The 19567-nt window shown below is 40.7% G+C and overlaps 1 protein-coding gene across 3 annotated transcripts in view; it reads left to right on the forward strand.

Annotated features, from left to right (window-relative positions):
• Window positions 1-3445: 3445 nt before the first annotated feature.
• The window catches only part of cpne5b (copine Vb), a 142666-nt gene continuing 126544 nt past the window's right edge, over window positions 3446-19567 (forward strand). For all 3 annotated transcript variants that reach the window (XM_088337748.1, XM_088337750.1, XM_088337749.1), the window contains exon 1: window positions 3446-3891. In XM_088337748.1, coding sequence (XP_088193874.1) covers window positions 3773-3891 — 119 coding nt within the window. In that variant the 5' untranslated portion in view covers window positions 3446-3772. The remainder of the gene's footprint in view (window positions 3892-19567) is intronic.

The raw sequence follows: 19567 nt of genomic DNA on the forward strand, positions 1-19567 counted from the left end.
TATCATCCTCGTGCAGCATCCTCAATGAAGCTCCCGAACGCATGAAACAGACGGCAACGTCTGCATGCTAGCATGCGTGCTCTTCCTGGTTTATGGGCGAGAAGATAAATTGTTTGGTGTGCACGAGCTGGAGGGCTGTGTGGGCAGCAGCCTCCTTTTTTTTTTACCGACATAAATTGATTCCCGGAATCCACACGACTCGAGATGCTGTTTGCAGAGGAGTGGGGGGGGGGGGGGGGTGTTTTCGGGAGGGGTGTCTTGCTGCTTTCGATTCCTTTAGGAGTAAAAACTCTTCAAAGTATGAGTACAGTGAACTTTAGTAGCTAATAGGTTTCCAACCCCTGGTACCCCAGGAAAAATCATTAAAATAAAATAAAAATAATCAATAAAAAATGCAACTTAAAAAGATCAGAATGAAATTAAAGCTTGTGTACTTTTTTGACTTGGTACAGTGTAGTAGCAGGTGGATGCAGGGGCATAGAACAGGAGATTAAAATGAAAACTGATTTTAAAACTTGCAAGGAATGTTACACCCTCGGATGATTGCCTTGCTTTAATCACCTCTTTAGTTTAAATAATAGTCGATTGATTTCAGCCATGTGCCTCATTTGTGTTTTTTGATAATCGCAAGCTTTGTTTCCATGGTCATCTTGTTTTTGCTTCTCTCTTCAGCATCACCCCATTGCACAATAATCTTTTGTTGATGTCCTTTGTTGGGAAATGCTGTAACAAAGATATGTAAAAATTCAGATGCATTTGTTTATGTAAATGTTTTAAAGTGTATGATTCTTTAAAGTGGGTCGGCAATGTCATTTTTATCAATGCAAGCTTCGTTTCTCTGGTTATCATTTTTTGGTTTTCCCTTTAGCATCACCTGAACCTTCTGACCTATAGTGAACAAATAAAAGATATGGTTTTGCCGACTCATTTTACAAAGATTCTGAACTGAAAGAAGAGAAAGGCATTAGGGAAAACTGGCTAGAAAATGAAACAAAGGGAAAAAAAGTTGAAGATGACTAAATCACGGGATTCGGGCTCAGTTGTGCACGGTAAGTGGCCGTTGCATGTTTAAAGCACAATCAAAACAAGCTAGCTAGGCAAAATTCGGGCTTCCTTAGAAGCAAGATGGCGGCCAAACATTTAATCTTGCTGTGTCATATCGTTAGAAATTTCTAAACCTAAAATCCTGTTTATAAGATAGTACATGTGTCTTTGATTATAATCTGAAACAACAGTCTTGTATTTGGATAAAAAAATAATTTTTACACCACTAGAGGTCGCTATAAAATATACCTTGAGCCTTTAATGGAACTCATCCAGTTGTTTGGTAAATCTGTTGTCATTAGTATGCAAAATCATACTGCTGCACTCGCCAACAACTAAATGGGATTGTTACGATTCTTTGGAGCCAAAATCGTCACCGCGGAAAAACTATGGAGAGCGGCGCTGGCATTTCTTTCCGTTTCTTACGGCAACACAACTTATTTTCTTGGTCAACCCCCTTTTTGCATTCTGGATTCTGATTGGCTAAACGATATTTTTGCTTCTTCTCTACGTGTACATCATTAACGTTGCTGTATATAAAGCAGACCACGCATTAGTGAGCCTGCATTAGCAAAGAGCCATATCCTGCAGCCAAGTGGCTAATATGAGTGGCTAGAGAAGGAAAATACCTCTACAGAAATATTACGACGTTGACAGAAATACTACAAAATATGAAATGAAATGAAATGAAAAATGAAATGATCTGCATTTATATAGCGCTTTTCAAGTCAATGACATCCCAAAGCGCTTTACAATGTGCGCCACATTTCCCAATAGCGGCCTTGCAGCCATGTAAGGCGCTAACCTGCTTATTAGGGGTGTTAGGGGTTCAGTGTCTTACCCAAGGACACTTTGACATGTAACACGGACAAGCCGGGATTCGAACTGGGATCAATCCTAAAACGATCGCTCTACCTCCTGAGCTACTGCCGCCCCCAAATACTACAGATATGCTACAAAAATTATATTATGGAAACTCTACAAATACTACTGTAGAAATACAACAAAAATACTTGTGGTCATGTTGCTCCCGATGTTGTTCTGTCCACTGGTGGGAAATTTTGTCATACTGTCCTTTTTTTTTGTTTAGTTCATTTATCTTGGCATTCCAAGATACCATGCTTTGCCTTACTTTCATGTTTGGTTCAGTTACGATTATATTTCATAGTCTCGTCATCATGGAATTTCTTTTGTGTGGAATGTTTATTGGGTTGTCTCAGGTTATTGTTTTGTTCTGTTAGAACGAATTTATTGTGTCTGCATTATATTTTATAATCTCATCATCATGGAATTTCTTTTGTGTGGGAATGTTTAATTTAACCTTTTATTTAGTGTTCCCTTTTCATGTTTGGTTTTGTCGTCATGGTGCTCCCGTTGTTCTGTCTACGTGTGGGAACATTTGCCGTACTGTCCACCTTTTTTGTTTGGTTCATTTAGTGCCATTTGGCATTTTCAAGATACAATTCTTTGTCTTACTTTCATGTTTTGTTCAGTTACAACTGGTTTGGTGTGCCTGCCTTATATTTAATAGTCTCATCATCATGGAAGTTCTTTTGTGTGGGAATGTTTATTGGGTTGTCTCAGGTTCATGTTTTGTCCAGTTAGAACTCTTTGGTGTGCTCCCGTTATATTTCATGGTCATTGTTGTCTTAACCACGTGTGGGAAGCTTTTATTTATCGTTCCCCTTTCATGTTTGGTTTTTTCATCATGGTGCTCCCGTTGTTCTGTCTACGCGTGGGAACAATTGCCGTACTGCCCTCCTTTTTTGTTTGGTTCATTGAGTGCCATTTGGCATTCCAAGATACAATTCTTTGTCTTACTTTCATGTTTTGTTCAGTTACAACTGGTTTAGTGTGCCTGCATTATATTTCATAGTCTCATCATCATGGAATTTCTTTTGTGTGGGAATGTCTATTGGGTTGTCTCAGGTTTATGTTTTGTTCAGTTAGAACTAGTTGGTGTGCTCCCATTATATTTCATGCTCATTGTTGTTTTAACCACGTGTGGGAACCTTTTATTTATCGTTCCCCTTTCATGTTTGGTTTTGTTGTCATGGCGTTCCTGTTGTTCTGTTTACGTGTGGTAACGTTGATTGTGGTGTCTCACATTCATGTTTTGTTCAGTTCATGTTGCCTACCTTATATTTCGAGGTCTTGTAATCTAGGCAATCTTTTTGCTCCGTCCTCGTGTTGTATGTCTCGTGTGTCATCCCACTTTTATGTTTTGTTTTGTTCTGTTATGGCTTGTCCTTTTTTACCATTATTGGCCCATGCGTAACCGAACCCATCGACGTTCCAGCGACGCGCTTTGCACGCATAATTCATTCAAAGGGGAGGAAGATCTACTCCAGCGCATCAGTCCTTTCACGTGCACCATTGCGCACGCGTGGAAGGAGCGGAGCGCTCCGCATCCTAACGCGCGGCCACTCTCCGTGTGGACGCGTCATCTTACGCGCGGCAAATCACCGCGTGGACGCCACCTCACGCGCCACCACTCTCTGCATGGACGCGTAACCCCACGCAAGTCCTTTCCCCCCCTCACTTTCCACCCCACGCCTGTGAAGTGGCTTCCTCACCGGGTAGGACCGGAGGCCACCCGGTCTCGGATCCGGTCTCCGGAGTGTGCGTGGATTCCACGCGCTCTATCGGGGCCAGGCTGTGCGCTTCGCGGATCCGACCGCAGCCGGTTCCGCCGCCGGTGGTGGTTCCCCCGCGCGGCGCGCTCGACATGGACGTGATGGAGCGGGAGGGAGTGGAAAAACTGGACGACATGTCGTCCGTTTACGACTTCGACCCCATCACTGGAAACATTCCCGCCACCAAAGTGGAAGTCACCGTTTCCTGCAGGTGAGAAAAGTTGCGGGAGGGGGGCCACACCCATGCACGCACTCCATACTTTTGCATTCATTTGCACCCGCTTCATTCCATTCTTTTACGCACGTCTTTTTTGTGCAAGATTTGCCAGTAAGTCAGAAATCCAGCAACCACAGTTCGAATGAATCCAGTTATTTTAATATTCAAAAGCTTTGTTGGCGAGTCAAGGCTCTCGACACTTCTCAGCATTCGTGCACGCGCACAAGAACGCGCATGCATCATTTTATGATGCTTTTTTGTAGGTTGTTGAGCCATTCAAGCGAGCCAATTGGACGCTGGGCTTACATTATTGATGTACTGTCTGACATACTGAGGATTCTCTGGCCACGTCCCTCAGAAAAGTGGGTGGTTGCGTGAAGGGAGGGCGAATTTGTGTCGGTGGGGGGATTTCACACAGCATCAATTGTTGTTTTCAGGTTTCAGGGTGGCCAGTAAGGCAGATCCCCATAAAAATACGCACAAAATGAGATTTTAGAAAATAATTTATTCACAGAAGATATTGGACGGGGTACGGAAACAGAACAAGGAAGTTTACAAGGACCCTCATCATTTAAAGACATAAAAGCTACGGCAACATGCTCGACGACAGATACCCGCCTCATCATTTGTGAAACACTGACTAGATCTAAAGACACAAAACATGGAAGAAAGGAGATGCAGCATGTGGCGAGGTCAGAACAACAACAAAGTGTTCCAACACCAACCAAGAAAAATAGAACAGGAATGCAAAATATGTTTCAATACTAACTGAACAAAACACAAAAGGAAGGATGCAAAGAATATACTGAATAAAGGATAGAGCGACATGTTTCAACACCATCCCCCCAAAAAAGACAGAATGCAGTATATGTTAGGGAAATAATCAAGAGAACAAAACAAAAAATGAAAAATACACAGGGTATATCATAATACTAAGCAGGTCTAACTGAACAAAACACAGAAGCACAAGGTTGCGACGATATAATGTTCCAACACAAACGAAGAAAAAGTCGACATAAAATTTTTGGAACAAGAAAGAAAAGGATGTCGAATATGTTGGGCACGTATTTATGTATTGTAATATGGTATTGTAAAGCTGTTTTACAAAACTAACTGAACAGAAAAAGAAAGTAGGACACAGGATATGTGGGAATTCCAACTGTTTCCAAATGAACAAAAAGGAAAGCACGAGGAGGCAGGGAAAACATAAGTTAATATTGAAAGTAAAAGACGACGACATGGGGCATCTACCCACACCTTGGTCCAAAAACTAACAAGATGGCAAGAACATGAAATTTAGCAGACCAAAGGCAAGATGGCAATCAGGAGAGTAGTAGGCACCAGAAGGAAACGAGGTACAGAAAGAAACAAAACATGAAAGTGGCCCTTCTACACTCCCAATAACTTTCTCTTTCTCAAAGATATGAAAGAGTCAATTCCACTAAAAGCACTAAAACACGGCTCATGAAAGAACAGTAAGAACCAAACATGAAAAAGTCTATATAAATATTTTAACATTTTGTGGTGCACCTCTGACTGTCAGATGAAGCGAGAAGGTGAGAGATCAAGAGAACACATTTGCTGCCTGCTTTTATCCATACATAAGTCATAAACTTACAGTACATTGCAGTTCAAATATACGGGGTTGGAGAAGTGAACACAACATTTAAAGAGACAGGGTGTATAATTTGACCACTGGATTTTGCTTTATTGTGTTATAAGTAAAAGGAAAATACAAACTACGGAGACTCGAAGTAACCGAACTACACAATTTCATTTTTTTGGCTCTGGCTTTGTCCTGCGGACTGGGCAGAGAGCAGCTGATGATTTTCTGGGATGTGTTGATGACTTGGTGAGGTTCTGCTGCAGTGCCGGTAATGTCCTCCACACTTGGTAGTTCATAGCCGTTCATTGTTCAGGCTGTGTTGATGAATCTTTAAGGTTCTTCTGTGGTATCACGAGCCGGCAATGTCCTCCGGACTGGGCAAAGAGTAGAATATGATCTTTTGGTCTGTGTTAATGACTCATTTGGATTATTACACTCTAAACTTTAGCCTGAAAATAAAAGAATGAATGAAATGATCTTATCTAGCATAGTGATGGATAGTATAGCTCATTCTAAGCATTTTTTTCCATCTCATCCTTACCGGAAATTGTTTTAAAAATGTGCCACCATTATGCAAGATAAGCTCTATCTATAGACTAAAGCCATATCCCCCTAGTGGCTAGAGTGTAGAACACACTCACATTCACCAAATATTCATTCCCCTTCGCTCTTCCCAACCTGACACTGAACATTAAGCCCAAGGCACAACAAGGGCTGAATTGCTGTGCCATGCAACATTTCATCAGGGTTCATCTTATTTGATTTAGAAAAGACTTAGCAGAAGTTAAAGCAGGGGTGTTAAATATGTGGCAGGCGTTCTGGATCAGGCCTCTAAAGGAACAACGCTGAGAGAAGCGCAAGAGAAAAACAGGCTGCAGGTTGAAATATGTCCAATTGGTGTTGTCAAAGTCAGGCGCTACTCAGAAAGACGCTGCATTTTTTTTTCTCCTTATCTTTTTCTTTCTCTCTTTGTCTGTTTCTATCTCTCTCCCTCTCTCTCCCTGTGTCTCACGCTTTTTCTCTGTCTTTCTTCTCTCTTACTCTCTCTGTTTATCTTGGTCTCTTTCTTTCTCTCTTTCCTTTTTTATCTTCTCTTACTATGTCTCTCTATTTTTTTTCTTTCTCGCCTTTTCTTTTTAGTGTATCACTTTTTTCTTGCTCTCTCTCACTTTGTCTCTTTCTCTATCTCTTCTCCACTTTTTCTCTTTCTCTCTCTCTCTCTCTCTCTCTCAATATCTCCCTTTCTTTCTCCCTTTCTCTTTCTCATGTTATGTCACTCTTTCCTCCCTCTTTATTTTCATATTTATTTATCTCTTTCTCTCTCTCCCTCTTTTTCATTCTTTCTTCCAACCTACTTGAGAAAATTATTTTTTTACCATGTGGCCCTCGAGCTAGAATGCGTTTGACAGCCCTGAGCTAAAGTATACCTGTATACCATCTCCTAGATGACAGTTTTATTTATTTTCAAAATATTTATTTAGAACAGAAGCATAGAATTTACCATTTGACGGGCCGATTATTTAGGCTCAGATTTAGCCAAGCTTCTCTCCCCATTTCTTCTTTCCCCCTGTCTCGGACGTTATCCACCTGAGCAATCGGTGGCGGGAGCCACTGACACAGGAAGAAAACGTCAGAGCGGAGTGAACAGCAGCAGTTCTGCAAACTACTAATTTCCCACATGCCTGTGGATCAATACTGCTGATAATAATGAGAAAACGCGTGTGTGAGATTAAGAGATAGCGTAAACTTGTGTCAGAGAGGCAGGTTCAGGTGCAGACTGATATATTAGCTCTTATCATAACATCAGTTTGTCAATCAAGCGTGTGTGTTGATGATTGTAAAAGAGCTTATAAAGCACGCTAAAGTGAAAGGTTGTGTGATTAGCTGTTATCATAACATTAGATGGTCAATCTGGCTCTAAAACAGGAGCGTCCACACTTTTCACAGCTCTGTTGATTTTCAAGTTAATTTAAGCCGTGTTGGTGTAATTGTATTTCCTGCCCTTTCATTTTTTGCTTTAAGTAAATTTTGACACGTCGTCTTCGACATCACACCTCCACTGGATAAAAGTCGTCTTATCGTTGGATGAGTCACCGCGGCAACGGAAAAAATCCAAAAGTTTTTCTTTTCATGGGTTTCATGTTCTCTGTTTTGGTTAATAAGCACGCTTGCAAACGACACCTCCTTTTTTTTCTCCTTTTTTCGGCAACGCGTTATTATCGGGACGGACGAAGTGGGCGGGCGGATGAGAAGGAAAATCAGGACGGATAATTGTAGGAATTTGCTGCGTTCGGGTTGCTCAGGTCGTCGTATTCATTTTGCGGATGATATTCCTTTTATTAGGTCAATTACAGGAGACCACTTTACGTCATTTTTCTCACTATCTGACATCTACAACAAAATGATTTCCCCAAATTGTAATCTGGGACTTGCTAAGTCTTTAAGATGCCTACTTCCTACTAGTCTGCTGTCGGTTATCATCACAGATTCATGAAGATGTCGATATGCTGTTGGCTGAACTACCTCCCACTATGCGTTTTCCTTCATTGAGTTCAGAATCTCAGGTAAAAAACATGTAATTGTGTCACAACGCTTGCAGCAATGCTTAAGGAAGAAGAAAAAACATAATAACCACGGAATGAAGCATGCAAAGAACAACACAAATATCTTAGTCGCATGGCTGTAACAAATCAACGATTATGAAGACCAAGAATAAGGAAGTAACTAAAGCCCCACTATATGACCTCAACAAAAAATTAATATTGTGTATCCAAGATGCCCACTTGTTATTGGTCAATGTCATATAAAATGCTGGTCTGCTGTTGATTTTCGTCAAAGCATCATGAAGATATCGATATCGGCTGAACTCCCTCCCACGATGCCTTTTTCTTCATTTAGTTCAGAATCTTGGGCAACAAACAAGTTTTCCACACCTCCTCTTCCTGTTCAGTTCATCGGCGCTGTCCCTTTTGTGTTCGAGTGGGACCATATCTCGTTTAATTGTGATCTATTGGGTTTTACTGCCAATGTAGTTTTGAGGTGAAACGCCCAATCATGTGTGAAGTCACGTAAGTTATCCAATCAGCAGGAAAGGCTTTGATACAGGTTGTGAGTCTGTCAGATGGGATTCTTATAATAGTGAGCGGCTTTTCCTGAGCTCACCTCAAATGAGCTGTCAGGTGCGATTGCACGCGTGCGCATCACTGCCGCTCCCTCCTTTTCAGCGCTCGCTTTGACGCTCGCCTTTGTGGTTGCTCGCTAAGATATTGATTTTTTTTTTTTCCTCTTCCTCGAATGAAATATCTTTAAATAAAAGAAGAACGTAATAGTAACACATTATTTTTTATATTTTTTTCCAAATTTGTGTTTATTTATTTACCCATTTTTTATTTTAACTTAGAAAAACATTTATTTGAGTATTTATTAAAATATTATTTGTTTTAAGCCATTTTGACTCATCCTTTTAAAATTGAAAATATTTTTACCTAAAAAAGTTTATTTCCCTGATTCTATTATTATTGTTGTTAACCTATATTTATTGTATTTTTGCATAAAATGTTGCTCATTTAAAGTATATTTGTTCAATTTCTAAGCTATTATGATTTGATTTTCTTGTCAAATAAAAACATACTTTTTTAATTCCTTATTATATTTATTTATATACATTTTACAATATGTTGCTCATATAAAGTACATAAGATCCATTTTTAAGCCATTTTAATTTATGCCCAATAATGTTCTATTTATTTTACAGATATTTAGTAATTTATTTCTATTAACTATAGTCATTATTTATGTATTTATTTTTAGCAGAACATTTTGCTCATTTAAAGCATATATACTCCATTTTTAAGCAATTGTATGATTACTTATTTTTTGGGTAACAAAATCAAAACATTCTTTAAAAATAAATATACACATTTAGTCTTACTCATTGTATTCTTGTTGACTTAAAACAGAAATACATTTTGTGAAATCTTAGATAAATTACTTAGATGAACCAAATAAATTTGATACTGGAACAAATATTCTTGTAAACAGCTTGTCCGACTCAATAACTACCCTTTAAATATAAACAGACACGTCAGATGATTTAGCCTCTGACCTTTCGATTGACACCACTCTCGGCCAATTACAAGCTTGTTTTCATGGTCCTTTGCCTGTGACAACCTAAAAATTGTCATGATGTACTTGGGCTTCAATCATAGATTGACTTCTGGAAAGAGAAGTCAAACATTTACAACTCCTTCTCAATGTCTAAACCTTGGTCAAAGTAAAATACACGGTTGCAAAGTTTCTAGGACTGTTAACTGGTCGTCTCCAAATGGGCACTTTTGCATACGCTTTTTAGATTGTGATCCAATTTGACCAAGAACTAGGTAAGGCTATTGTCCCAACTGTTTTCTAGCTAAGATGCCCATGCGACACTATTTTTTCGGCATGTGATTGCAGAAGAAATAATGATCATCAGGGAAGAATAAAAACTTTCTATTTCTATGTGTTCCAACTTGGATTACTCAATGTTAGTAGTGCGAGTAATGATCATTTCAGTTTGGGACAACATTTGAAAGTGTTCCCTTTTAAAAGAGACCAAAACGTCCATATTCTCCAAACAGTTCAAGAACAGCATTTAATCGACTTTGGGTACGTCTTGGATTTTAGGCCAATTCTACAGGAACGTTAAGTCAGGTCAAGTCAAGTCATTTTTATTTGTATAGCCCTAAATCATGAAGAGTCTCAAAGGGCTTCACAGATTATTACACTATATTACACAGACTATTTTTCAGAATATTATTATACATTCCCTTGCTCTGGAGCCGACGAGAAGAGTAGGTTATTCATATGCTATGGAGTAGAAGTAAGTTTTAAGCTTAGATTTAAACATTTCCACTGAGGTTGCAGATCAGATCTCAGGGGGAAGAGCATTCCACAGCACCGGTGCCCGGATGGAGAACGCTCTCGAACCAGCAGAACATTTCTTTGCTCTTGAGATCACTAGAAGACCGGCACTCTCAGAACGTAGGCTTCGGACTGGGACATAGGGAGAAATCAGATCTGAAAGATAAGAGGGAGCAAATCCATGTATGATTATGTATAATACCAAGAGAACCTTGAAATCACATCTAAGGCTAACTGGGAGCTAATTCAGGTTAGCCAAAATCGGTGTGACGTGATGGGACTTTTTTGTCCTAGTTAAAAGCCTCGCTGTGGCATTTTGTACCAGCTGAAGAGACTTGATTCTAGACTTTGGGAGACCAGAGAGTAGTGCATTACAGTAATCGAGACGTGAGGTAACAAACGCATGAATTATAATTTCCGCATCCGACTGAGACAGTGTAGAACGAATTTTAGCAATGTTACGAAGATGGAAGAAAGCGGTTCTAGTAATTTTCTTTACATGCGTTTCAAAGGATAGATCAGGGTCAAATATGACACCTACATTTTTAACTGAGTCACTCTGTGTGATGTGACATTTGTCAATGTTCACAGCAGTTTTTGAGAATAAGTCGCGGCATTTAGATGGGCAAATGACTAACATTTCGGTATTTTCAGAGTTAAACGGTTAATTAAATATGATTACAGCAAAAGTTAACTCTTAGCTAGCTCTACGGAATGGAATCCAATCCAAGCGTCCTCGGAACGTTTCTCATCTTTGAAAACCCCAGGACCAAGATTTCCGTCTTGTTTACTAGAACGGTTGGGAAAATGGATTGGTCGCTCAGGAACCGTCCTCTTATGGTTTAGAATCTAAACCATCTAAACTTTAGATCCTACCTCTCAGATCGGACACAATGTGTTAAATATGGTGAAATGAGATCACAGCCCTTTAGTGTTACCTGTGGTGTTCGCAGGGTTCAGTACTTGGCCCCCTTCTTTTCAGCATTTACATGCTTCCATTAGGTGATATTATTCGCAAGTACAATATCAACTTCCACTGCTACACAGACGACACTCAACTATATCTTCCGTTGGAGGAATCTGCCACTGTCACGAGGATTACCAGAACAGAGCAGGAGACCCCAGAGCGTTCGTACAATACTTTCATTTGGGGAAGCACAAGGGTTAGCGGGAAACTTCGGACGACGTAGCCAATCGTAGCGTGGGACGGAAGCAGGCTGAGTTTACCGGGACTGAAGAGATGATCGTAGCTTGGGACGGAGCAGGTCGAATCGGAGGCAGGCAGAATCAGGTAAACAAGGCACAGGTAATCGGGAGCGTCATACGGGGTACAGATGTTAATCCTCCGACAAGGAGTTCTCCGCGTAACGCGTTTAAAAGGGGAGCATTGACCAATCAGGAAGCACATTCCAGCGCGCCACATGATTACCCCAGGTGACTCCACTTGGGTAATCATGACAGAACCCCCCCCTCAAGGAACGGCTCCAGAAGTTCCCCAGGAAAAAAAAAAATAATAATTTTAACCCAAGACACGTCACAGGGAAACACAGGCAGATCAGGACAGGCAGAATCAGACAGGACAGGCAGAATCAGAAGAGTCCAGACTCAGGGGGGTCGGATTCAGAAGAGTCCAGACTCAGGGGGGTCAGATTCAGAAGAGTCCAGACTCAGGGGGGTCAGATTCAGAAGAGTCCAGACTCAGGGGGGTCAGATTCAGAAGAGTCCAGACTCAGGGGGGTCAGATTCAGAAGAGTCCAGACTCAGGGGGGTCAGATTCAGAAGAGTCCAGACTCCGGGGAGCGGAAAGGGAACAGACAAGACAGGAGAGGAGAGGAAAGACGGGACAAAATCAGTACAGGCAGACTCAGGGCAGGCATGGGAGTCGAACAGGCAGGCATGGGAGTCGAACAGGGAGGCTTGGGAGTCGAACAGGGAGGCTTGGGAGTCGAACAGGGAGGCTTGGGAGTCGAACAGGCAGGCTTGGGAGTCGAACAGGCAGGCTTGGGAGTCGAACAGGCAGGCTTGGGAGTCGAACAGGCAGGCTTGGGAGTCGAACAGGCAGGCATGGGAGTCGAACAGGCAGGCATGGGAGTCGAGCAGGCAGGCATGGGAGTCGAGCAGGCAGGCATGGGAGTCGAGCAGGCAGGCATGGGAGTCGTTCGCAGTCATACGGCCGGAGGTGCCTTAGCCAATTTCGCCATGTCGGAAATGACTTGCCGAACTGCACAACAGGAATCGCGCTGCTGATTCAGACTTTTATAGCGGTCAGGGGGCAGATGTACGAACGCGGGGTCCATTCTGGTCGGAGGATTCTGTCACGAGGATTACCAGAACAGAGCAGGAGACCCCAGAGCGTTCGTACAATACTTTCATTTGGGGAAGCACAAGGGTTAGCGGGAAACTTCGGACGACGTAGCCAATCGTAGCGTGGGACGGAAGCAGGTTGAGTTTACCGGGACTGAAGAGATGATCGTAGCTTGGGACGGAGCAGGTCGAATCGGAGGCAGGCAGAATCAGGTAAACAAGGCACAGGTAATCGGGAGCGTCATACGGGGTACAGATGTTAATCCTCCGACAAGGAGTTCTCCGCGTAACGCGTTTAAAAGGGGAGCATTGACCAATCAGGAAGCACATTCCAGCGCGCCACATGATTACCCCAGGTGACTCCACTTGGGTAATCATGACAGCCACACTAAACTGCGGAAATTTGGAGGCCTGCCTCACTGAGATAAAAGAATGGATGTCACTCAATTTCTTGCGTCTTAACTCTGAATAGACCGAAATGTTAGTTATCGGTCCATCTAAATGCAGTGACAAAAACTGCTCTGAACATTGACAAATGTAATGTCCCCCAGAGTGACCCAGTTAAAAATTTAGGTGTCATATTTGACCCCGATCTGTCCTTTCAAACACACGTGAAGAATATGACTAGAACAGCATTTTTCCATCTTCGCAATATCGCAAATTCGCCCTATGCTGTCTCAGTCGGATGCGGAGATTATAATTCACGCGTTTGTTACCTCCCGTCTCAATGACTGTAATGCACTACTCTCCGTTCTCCGGAAGTCCAAAATCAAGAGCCTTCAGCTGGTACAAAATGCTGCAGCCAGGCTTTTAACTAAGACAAGAAAGTTTGATCACATGACCCCGATTTTAGCTAACCTGCATTGGCTCCCTGTTAGCTTAAGATGTGATTTTAAGGTTCTGTTGGTATTATACCAAATCATGCATGGACTTGCTCCCTCATATATTTCAGATTTAATTTTACCCTATGTTCTGGTCAGGAGCCTTCGCTCTTAAAATACTGGTTTACTCGTGATCCGAAGAGCCAAGAAGAGATCCGTAGGTTCGAGAGCGTTCTCCATCCGGGCCCCGGTGCTGTGGATTGCTCTTCCCCCTGAGATTTGATCTGCAACCTCAGTGGAAATGTTTCAATCCAAGCTTAAAACACACTTCTATTTTGTAGCATATGAATATCCAATATTCTATGTTGACAATATCTGCATATTATTTGCCCTCATGTAGGTTTTAGATCAGGGTATGGAGTCATATTGTGGTTTGCAATAGTCTTTGATCTGTACAGCCTTTAGAGATTCTTTGTGATTAAGGGCATCACAAATAAACATGAATTTATTTGACTTGACTTAAAATGGCGGCTTCTGATGTATGGACTCGCGCTTTCTTACCTTTTTACGATTGTTTGTCGTCAAGATGTTGCAAATGCAAAGCCAATTACCTCCTTACCCGATTTATCGCTGTGTGACGGGCTCAGAAATGAGGAGATTGATCTCATGGATGATAAATCTTTCCCTAATTGGGGAGTTGAGATTGTAACACTCTTTTTTTTTATGATGTGGGAAAAAGCGTTCGGAGGGGGCGGAATATCCAGATCAGAGTTTACGAGGCGCTCGCTTCCCGTTTGCCATAGATGCTTTTATGAATCTGGGACGAATATGAAAGCAACGCGCTCCGTGTCGAAAAGACCCCCCCGAGGGGGGGGCTCCACATCGGATGCTTATCATCGCTACCATCCCCCCTTTTGCTCATTCTAGCGCTAATTAACATACGGAAATATCAATGTTAACTATCCATCCATCCATTATCTGCACCACTTATCCTCAGTAGGGTGACAGGGGTGCCAGAGCCCATCCCAGTCATCCACGGGCAGTGGGCATGGGACACCCTAAACTGGTTGCCAGCCAGTCGCAGGGCACACAAAGGGACAGACAATTCGCTCGCTCATTCACACCTAGTGGCAATTACGACCGACCAATTAACCTGACTTGCACGTTTTTGGAATGTGGGAGGAAACCGGAGTGCCCGGAGGAAACCCACACAAGCGCAGGGAGAACATGCAAACTTCACACAGGAGGTTCGATCTCATGACCTCAGAACTGTGCCGTACACGTGCTAACCACTGCGCCGCCGTGCTGCCCGGCCCAACACTCCATCACTTACAAACAGGGAACTGTAAATCCTTGTAGAAAAACACAGTGACACAAACAAACTACCTAACACTGCAATATCGATGAGGTTTCGGTTAATTGTGCGGTTTATCTATCTATATATCCATCTATCCATCTATCTATCTATCTATCCATCTATCTATCTAGACATATATCTATCTAGACATCGATCTATCTATCTAGACATCTATCTAGACATATATCTATCTATCTATCTATCTATCTATCTCGACATCTATCTAGACATCTATCTATCTATCTAGACATCTATCTATCTGTCTTATTTGCTTTTATCTTAGTTTTAACAACACTGTTTTGGACACGTAACACATTAGTAAGCAGGAATGGAGTAGCGAAGGAGGAGGAGTGATAGAGAGTAATTTCACGCATGGCCCTGCAGTTTTTTGTTAGTGTAGCATGAAAATGGTGAAAGTAAAAACAGGCCTCTTTAAGTAAACCCCAAAAAGATGAAAAAAAGAGGTTTATCCGAGTGCGTCTAAGAAATGCAGGTACAAGCACGGGCCACGTAGGGAGTTTGATGGTGGTTGCAATGATGACTTAAGACTTATGACTTTGCAGTACTTTTTCACGTATTTCTGTTTGGCAGGCCACGTTAAAATGCCTTAATGTTGTCCCTCGGGTCGTCGTTTTCCCACCCCTGCACTCGTCGGTCCCATGTGGGACAAAAAAGTGTGAAAGCAAAATGTGTGGGCGAGCATATTTGATTTTGAAGCTGCTCACCACCCTGGGGGCGGGGGAGAGAATTGTGGTTTTGCGCGCGTTGCCTCTCCTACTCATTACATTCATGAGATTTATTATTATCGTTTTATTATTACAATATCTAATCAAAGCCTTAAAATATGTCCCTTCAGAGGCGAGGAAATTCCGTACACGCATTTTTTTTAATTTAAGAAATGATTGATTTACAATTGATTTTAGCGTCCTTGCACTCTGTGGAGTGACATTTATCTTTCAGACATTTTTATGGGCTTGTGGGGTGAAATCTCACAGGGACAAAAAAATAATAAAGATAAAGGAAATCATTGATAATAATCTTTTCACTTTTTTCTAGCATGAAATTAAATTATAACACATACAGTATAATGCAAAAAACAACTAAATAATTTGATAATAATACTTTGTTGCTCATTTTAAGCATTATTTTTTTCTGTTATGATTACTGATGCGACTCAGTTGTGCCCGCTCATTTGGCGCCAACTGCCGCGGATTCTGATTGGCTCCCTGTCAGTATTTGAACCCAGTCCCGTCTGTCCTCTGTTGTCAGTTTGTCTGTGAACCTCAGTGAATACTAGGCAAGCCTTTTTCGACCCTGACTCCCACCTGTCCTGTTTTTTGCTCCCGTCTGTCTCCGGCTTTGACCCGTTTTGAACCTGACCACGTCTATTCTCCCGTCCCGGCTTTCGATCTCTTTTTCTCCCCGACTACGTCTATTCTCCCATTCTGGCTTACGACTCATTTTCAACCCCGACCACGCCTTGGTCTCCCAGTCCCGGCTACCGACCCGTTTTTTTCCGTCCTTGACACCGCCATCGCTCGCTACGGAAGATCCACTTTCGCGTTCGGAGCACAATCCGAGTATGAGCGCGACTTGCTCCAGCGAACACCGGATTGTGGGCGCAGCCCTTCCTCTTTCCTCGAATAAAACTTGTGAGAAACGTAACGCAATTAGGTCCTGTTTCCTTTCTGGTCCCAACATTTTCAATCTATATTTTAATTTTTGACATGTTTTTCTGTTAATATAGAAGAAAAAATCTTACCAAAAAGACACAAGAATTTGTTTATTTAAGCTTCTTTTTCCTATAAATGTATGTACAGTAATCCCTCGGTTATAGCGGTTAATGGGGACCAAAACCACCTGTGAAAAGTGAAACTCCGCGAAGTAGCGACGCCCCATCAAAAATGCTTTAAAAGAAAAAAAAAAAAATATATATATATAATCTTATTTTATTATCATTATTTTTTAGACCCGCACAGCTCTGAACCCGCGAACGTGGAACCGCGAAGTAGCGAGGTCCCACTGTATATTGAGATTATTTATTGTAGGATTTTTTTAAATAAAATCTTAACTAGTTACTTTGATAAAATAACAACGTGATTCATTTTGCAAAATGTTGTGGATGAATAAGGTATCTATCTCTCTATCTCTCTATCCATCCATCTAGACATCTAGACATCTATCTATCTAGACATCTATCTTTCTATCTATCTAGACATAAATCTATCTATCCAGACATCTATCTATCTAGGGTATCTAGACATCTATTTAGACATCTATCTATCTAGCGTATCTAGACATCTATCTAGACATCTATCTATCTAGGGTATTTAGACATCTATCCAGGGTATCTATCTATGGTATCTTTCTATCTATTTTAGGAAGAAAAATCTACTTTAACCTTTTTTTAATTATTATTTCTCACTTTTCCTCTATGATATGCAACTTAATGTATTTATATTTTTATTATTTCATTTATTTAATAACGTTTATTGTATTTTTTTATATACAATGTTTTTCTTTCTTAATTTGACTATATTCTATGTCAGATAATCTCCTCATTTTGAATATTTATATTAAATATTTTGTATTTCAAAATTTATTTGAGTCTTATGTTATTAAATGTGTAAATTAAATTTCTTTAGACTGACAAAAAAGTCATTTGTTTAAAAAAATAATTGTAGGCAAAATGAAAAAAAAATAATAAAAAAGAACAAAATGATCTCCCAGTTGAACAAGAACATTTGGTAACCAGCATCACTTCGGGTCCATTGGCCTCGCCGATTAGCCGTTTCGCTAATTGAACAAGCAGTTGAAGCGGCGACCTCGGCAGTGTCGTAATTTCCTCCGTCGGGACTTGATCCCGAACCCAAACCTTCGCCGAGCGTCTGGCACACTGACTCTGATTTTCCCCAGAGAAACTTGTGGCCTGAATAATTCAACAGCATCCGTCCCGCTCGGATGGAGCCACCATCGATTTTGACGCCTTAACACTTGAACTTGTGCTTCTGAATTGTTGATCTCAGATCAATTTGTGCAAAGATGGGGAGGACTTTTAACTCTGTGTGTCTTTTTTTTTTTTAAACTTAAATTTCCGGACCATAAGTACCACCTGATTATAAGCCGCAGGTGTCGCATCAATTATTTACAAAAAAAAGACGTAACACGGAAAGAGTTTAAGGTTTTCTGTCATGATTACCGATGTGCCTCGGAATCTGTCCCTATTTAAACCCACTCCTATTTGTCCCCATTTGTCAGTCAGTCTGCAAACCTCAGTTCACACCGGTCCCTTTTCGACCCAGACTCCCACCAGTTCTTTGCTCCCGTCTGTCCCTCGGCTTCGACCCCTTTTTGATCCTGACCACGTCTACTCTACCGTCCCAGGTTTCGACCTCTTTTTGTCCCGGACCACGTCTACTCTCCTTTCCTGGCTTACGGCTCGCTTACGACCACGCTTTTGCTCTCCTGTCCCGGCTACTGACCCGTTTTTCCGTTCCCGACACCGCCATTGCTCGCCAGGGAAGATCCACTTCCGCATTCAGAGCGACCTGCTTCCCCCGTGCAGCGATCCCCAGATCACAGGCGCATCGATTTCTCTTCCTTCCAATAAAACTTGTAAGAAATCCAACGCAAGTGGGTCCTGTCTCCGTTCTGGTCCTGACATTTTCGTAACATACCTTAACGTTGCTTTCCAAAGAATGCCTGTAACGTGGCAGTAACGTAGCACTATTTATCAATTTATTTCAATTCATATTAAATGTTCTTATTTTTACACATTTTATATTATTAAATTTTATATTCTAAAAATTTAAAGAATATTTTTTATCAAACATTTTAAAAATGGTCTGTTTATTTAATTTAAGTTTGAGTATTTATACTTGTTTATAATTGTTCCTCTATTTTTATTAATTTTCATTTTTCATTGTACTATTTTTTTTATTTATTTTTAATTAATAATTTGTTAATATTTATGTAATTATGTTTTCAATTTGTATTCTATTTTCACTTTTTACATTTTTTCTTGTGATAGTTTTTATTTAGTGTTTTTTTTTAATATTTTTCTATTGTTTTTTGTGATGTATTTTTGGGGTTTACTATTCAATTTTTTTATAATTGTCATTCTATTTTTTTTTCAATTGCTAGTCCATTCATTTGAATTATTCTTATTTAATCAAATATTATATTCTAAGATAAAAAGTGATTTATTTTAAGAAGAATTGTCTTTTATTTCATCTTTTCTGGTTTTCGATTTTTCATATTAAATTTTCAGTCTTTTTACATTTGATTTTTGGGGTTTTTTTGGACTTTTTTTTAAGTTTTCAAATTGTTGTTAATTTATTGTTTTAGTTTTGTTTTAGTATTGTTTGCATTTACTGTACATATTTTTGATTATTTTTTCAATTGTTATTCAAATTATTTAATTGTATTCATTCTTGAATTATTAAATATGTCATTATAAAAAACTACCACGAAATTGGAGGGATTCTCATTCCACAGTATGAAAACGATTTAGGGAGCGGCTGGATATCTGCACGCTAGCGTCGGGTAACTGCGACCTTAGCAAGGTCTCCACGATGATTTCAATACAAGAGCCCCAAATGTAGTGTTTTCTAACGTGTTGTAGTTCCAGGTCATCTGTTTCATGGGTAGGGGATTTGGCATTGGTGAGATACATAATTGAGG

The sequence above is a fragment of the Urocampus carinirostris genome, chromosome 6, assembly GCF_059441175.1.
Source record: "Urocampus carinirostris isolate Australia breed hairy pipefish chromosome 6, RoL_Ucar_1.0, whole genome shotgun sequence".
In the NCBI taxonomy this organism is placed as follows: domain Eukaryota; kingdom Metazoa; phylum Chordata; class Actinopteri; order Syngnathiformes; family Syngnathidae; genus Urocampus; species Urocampus carinirostris.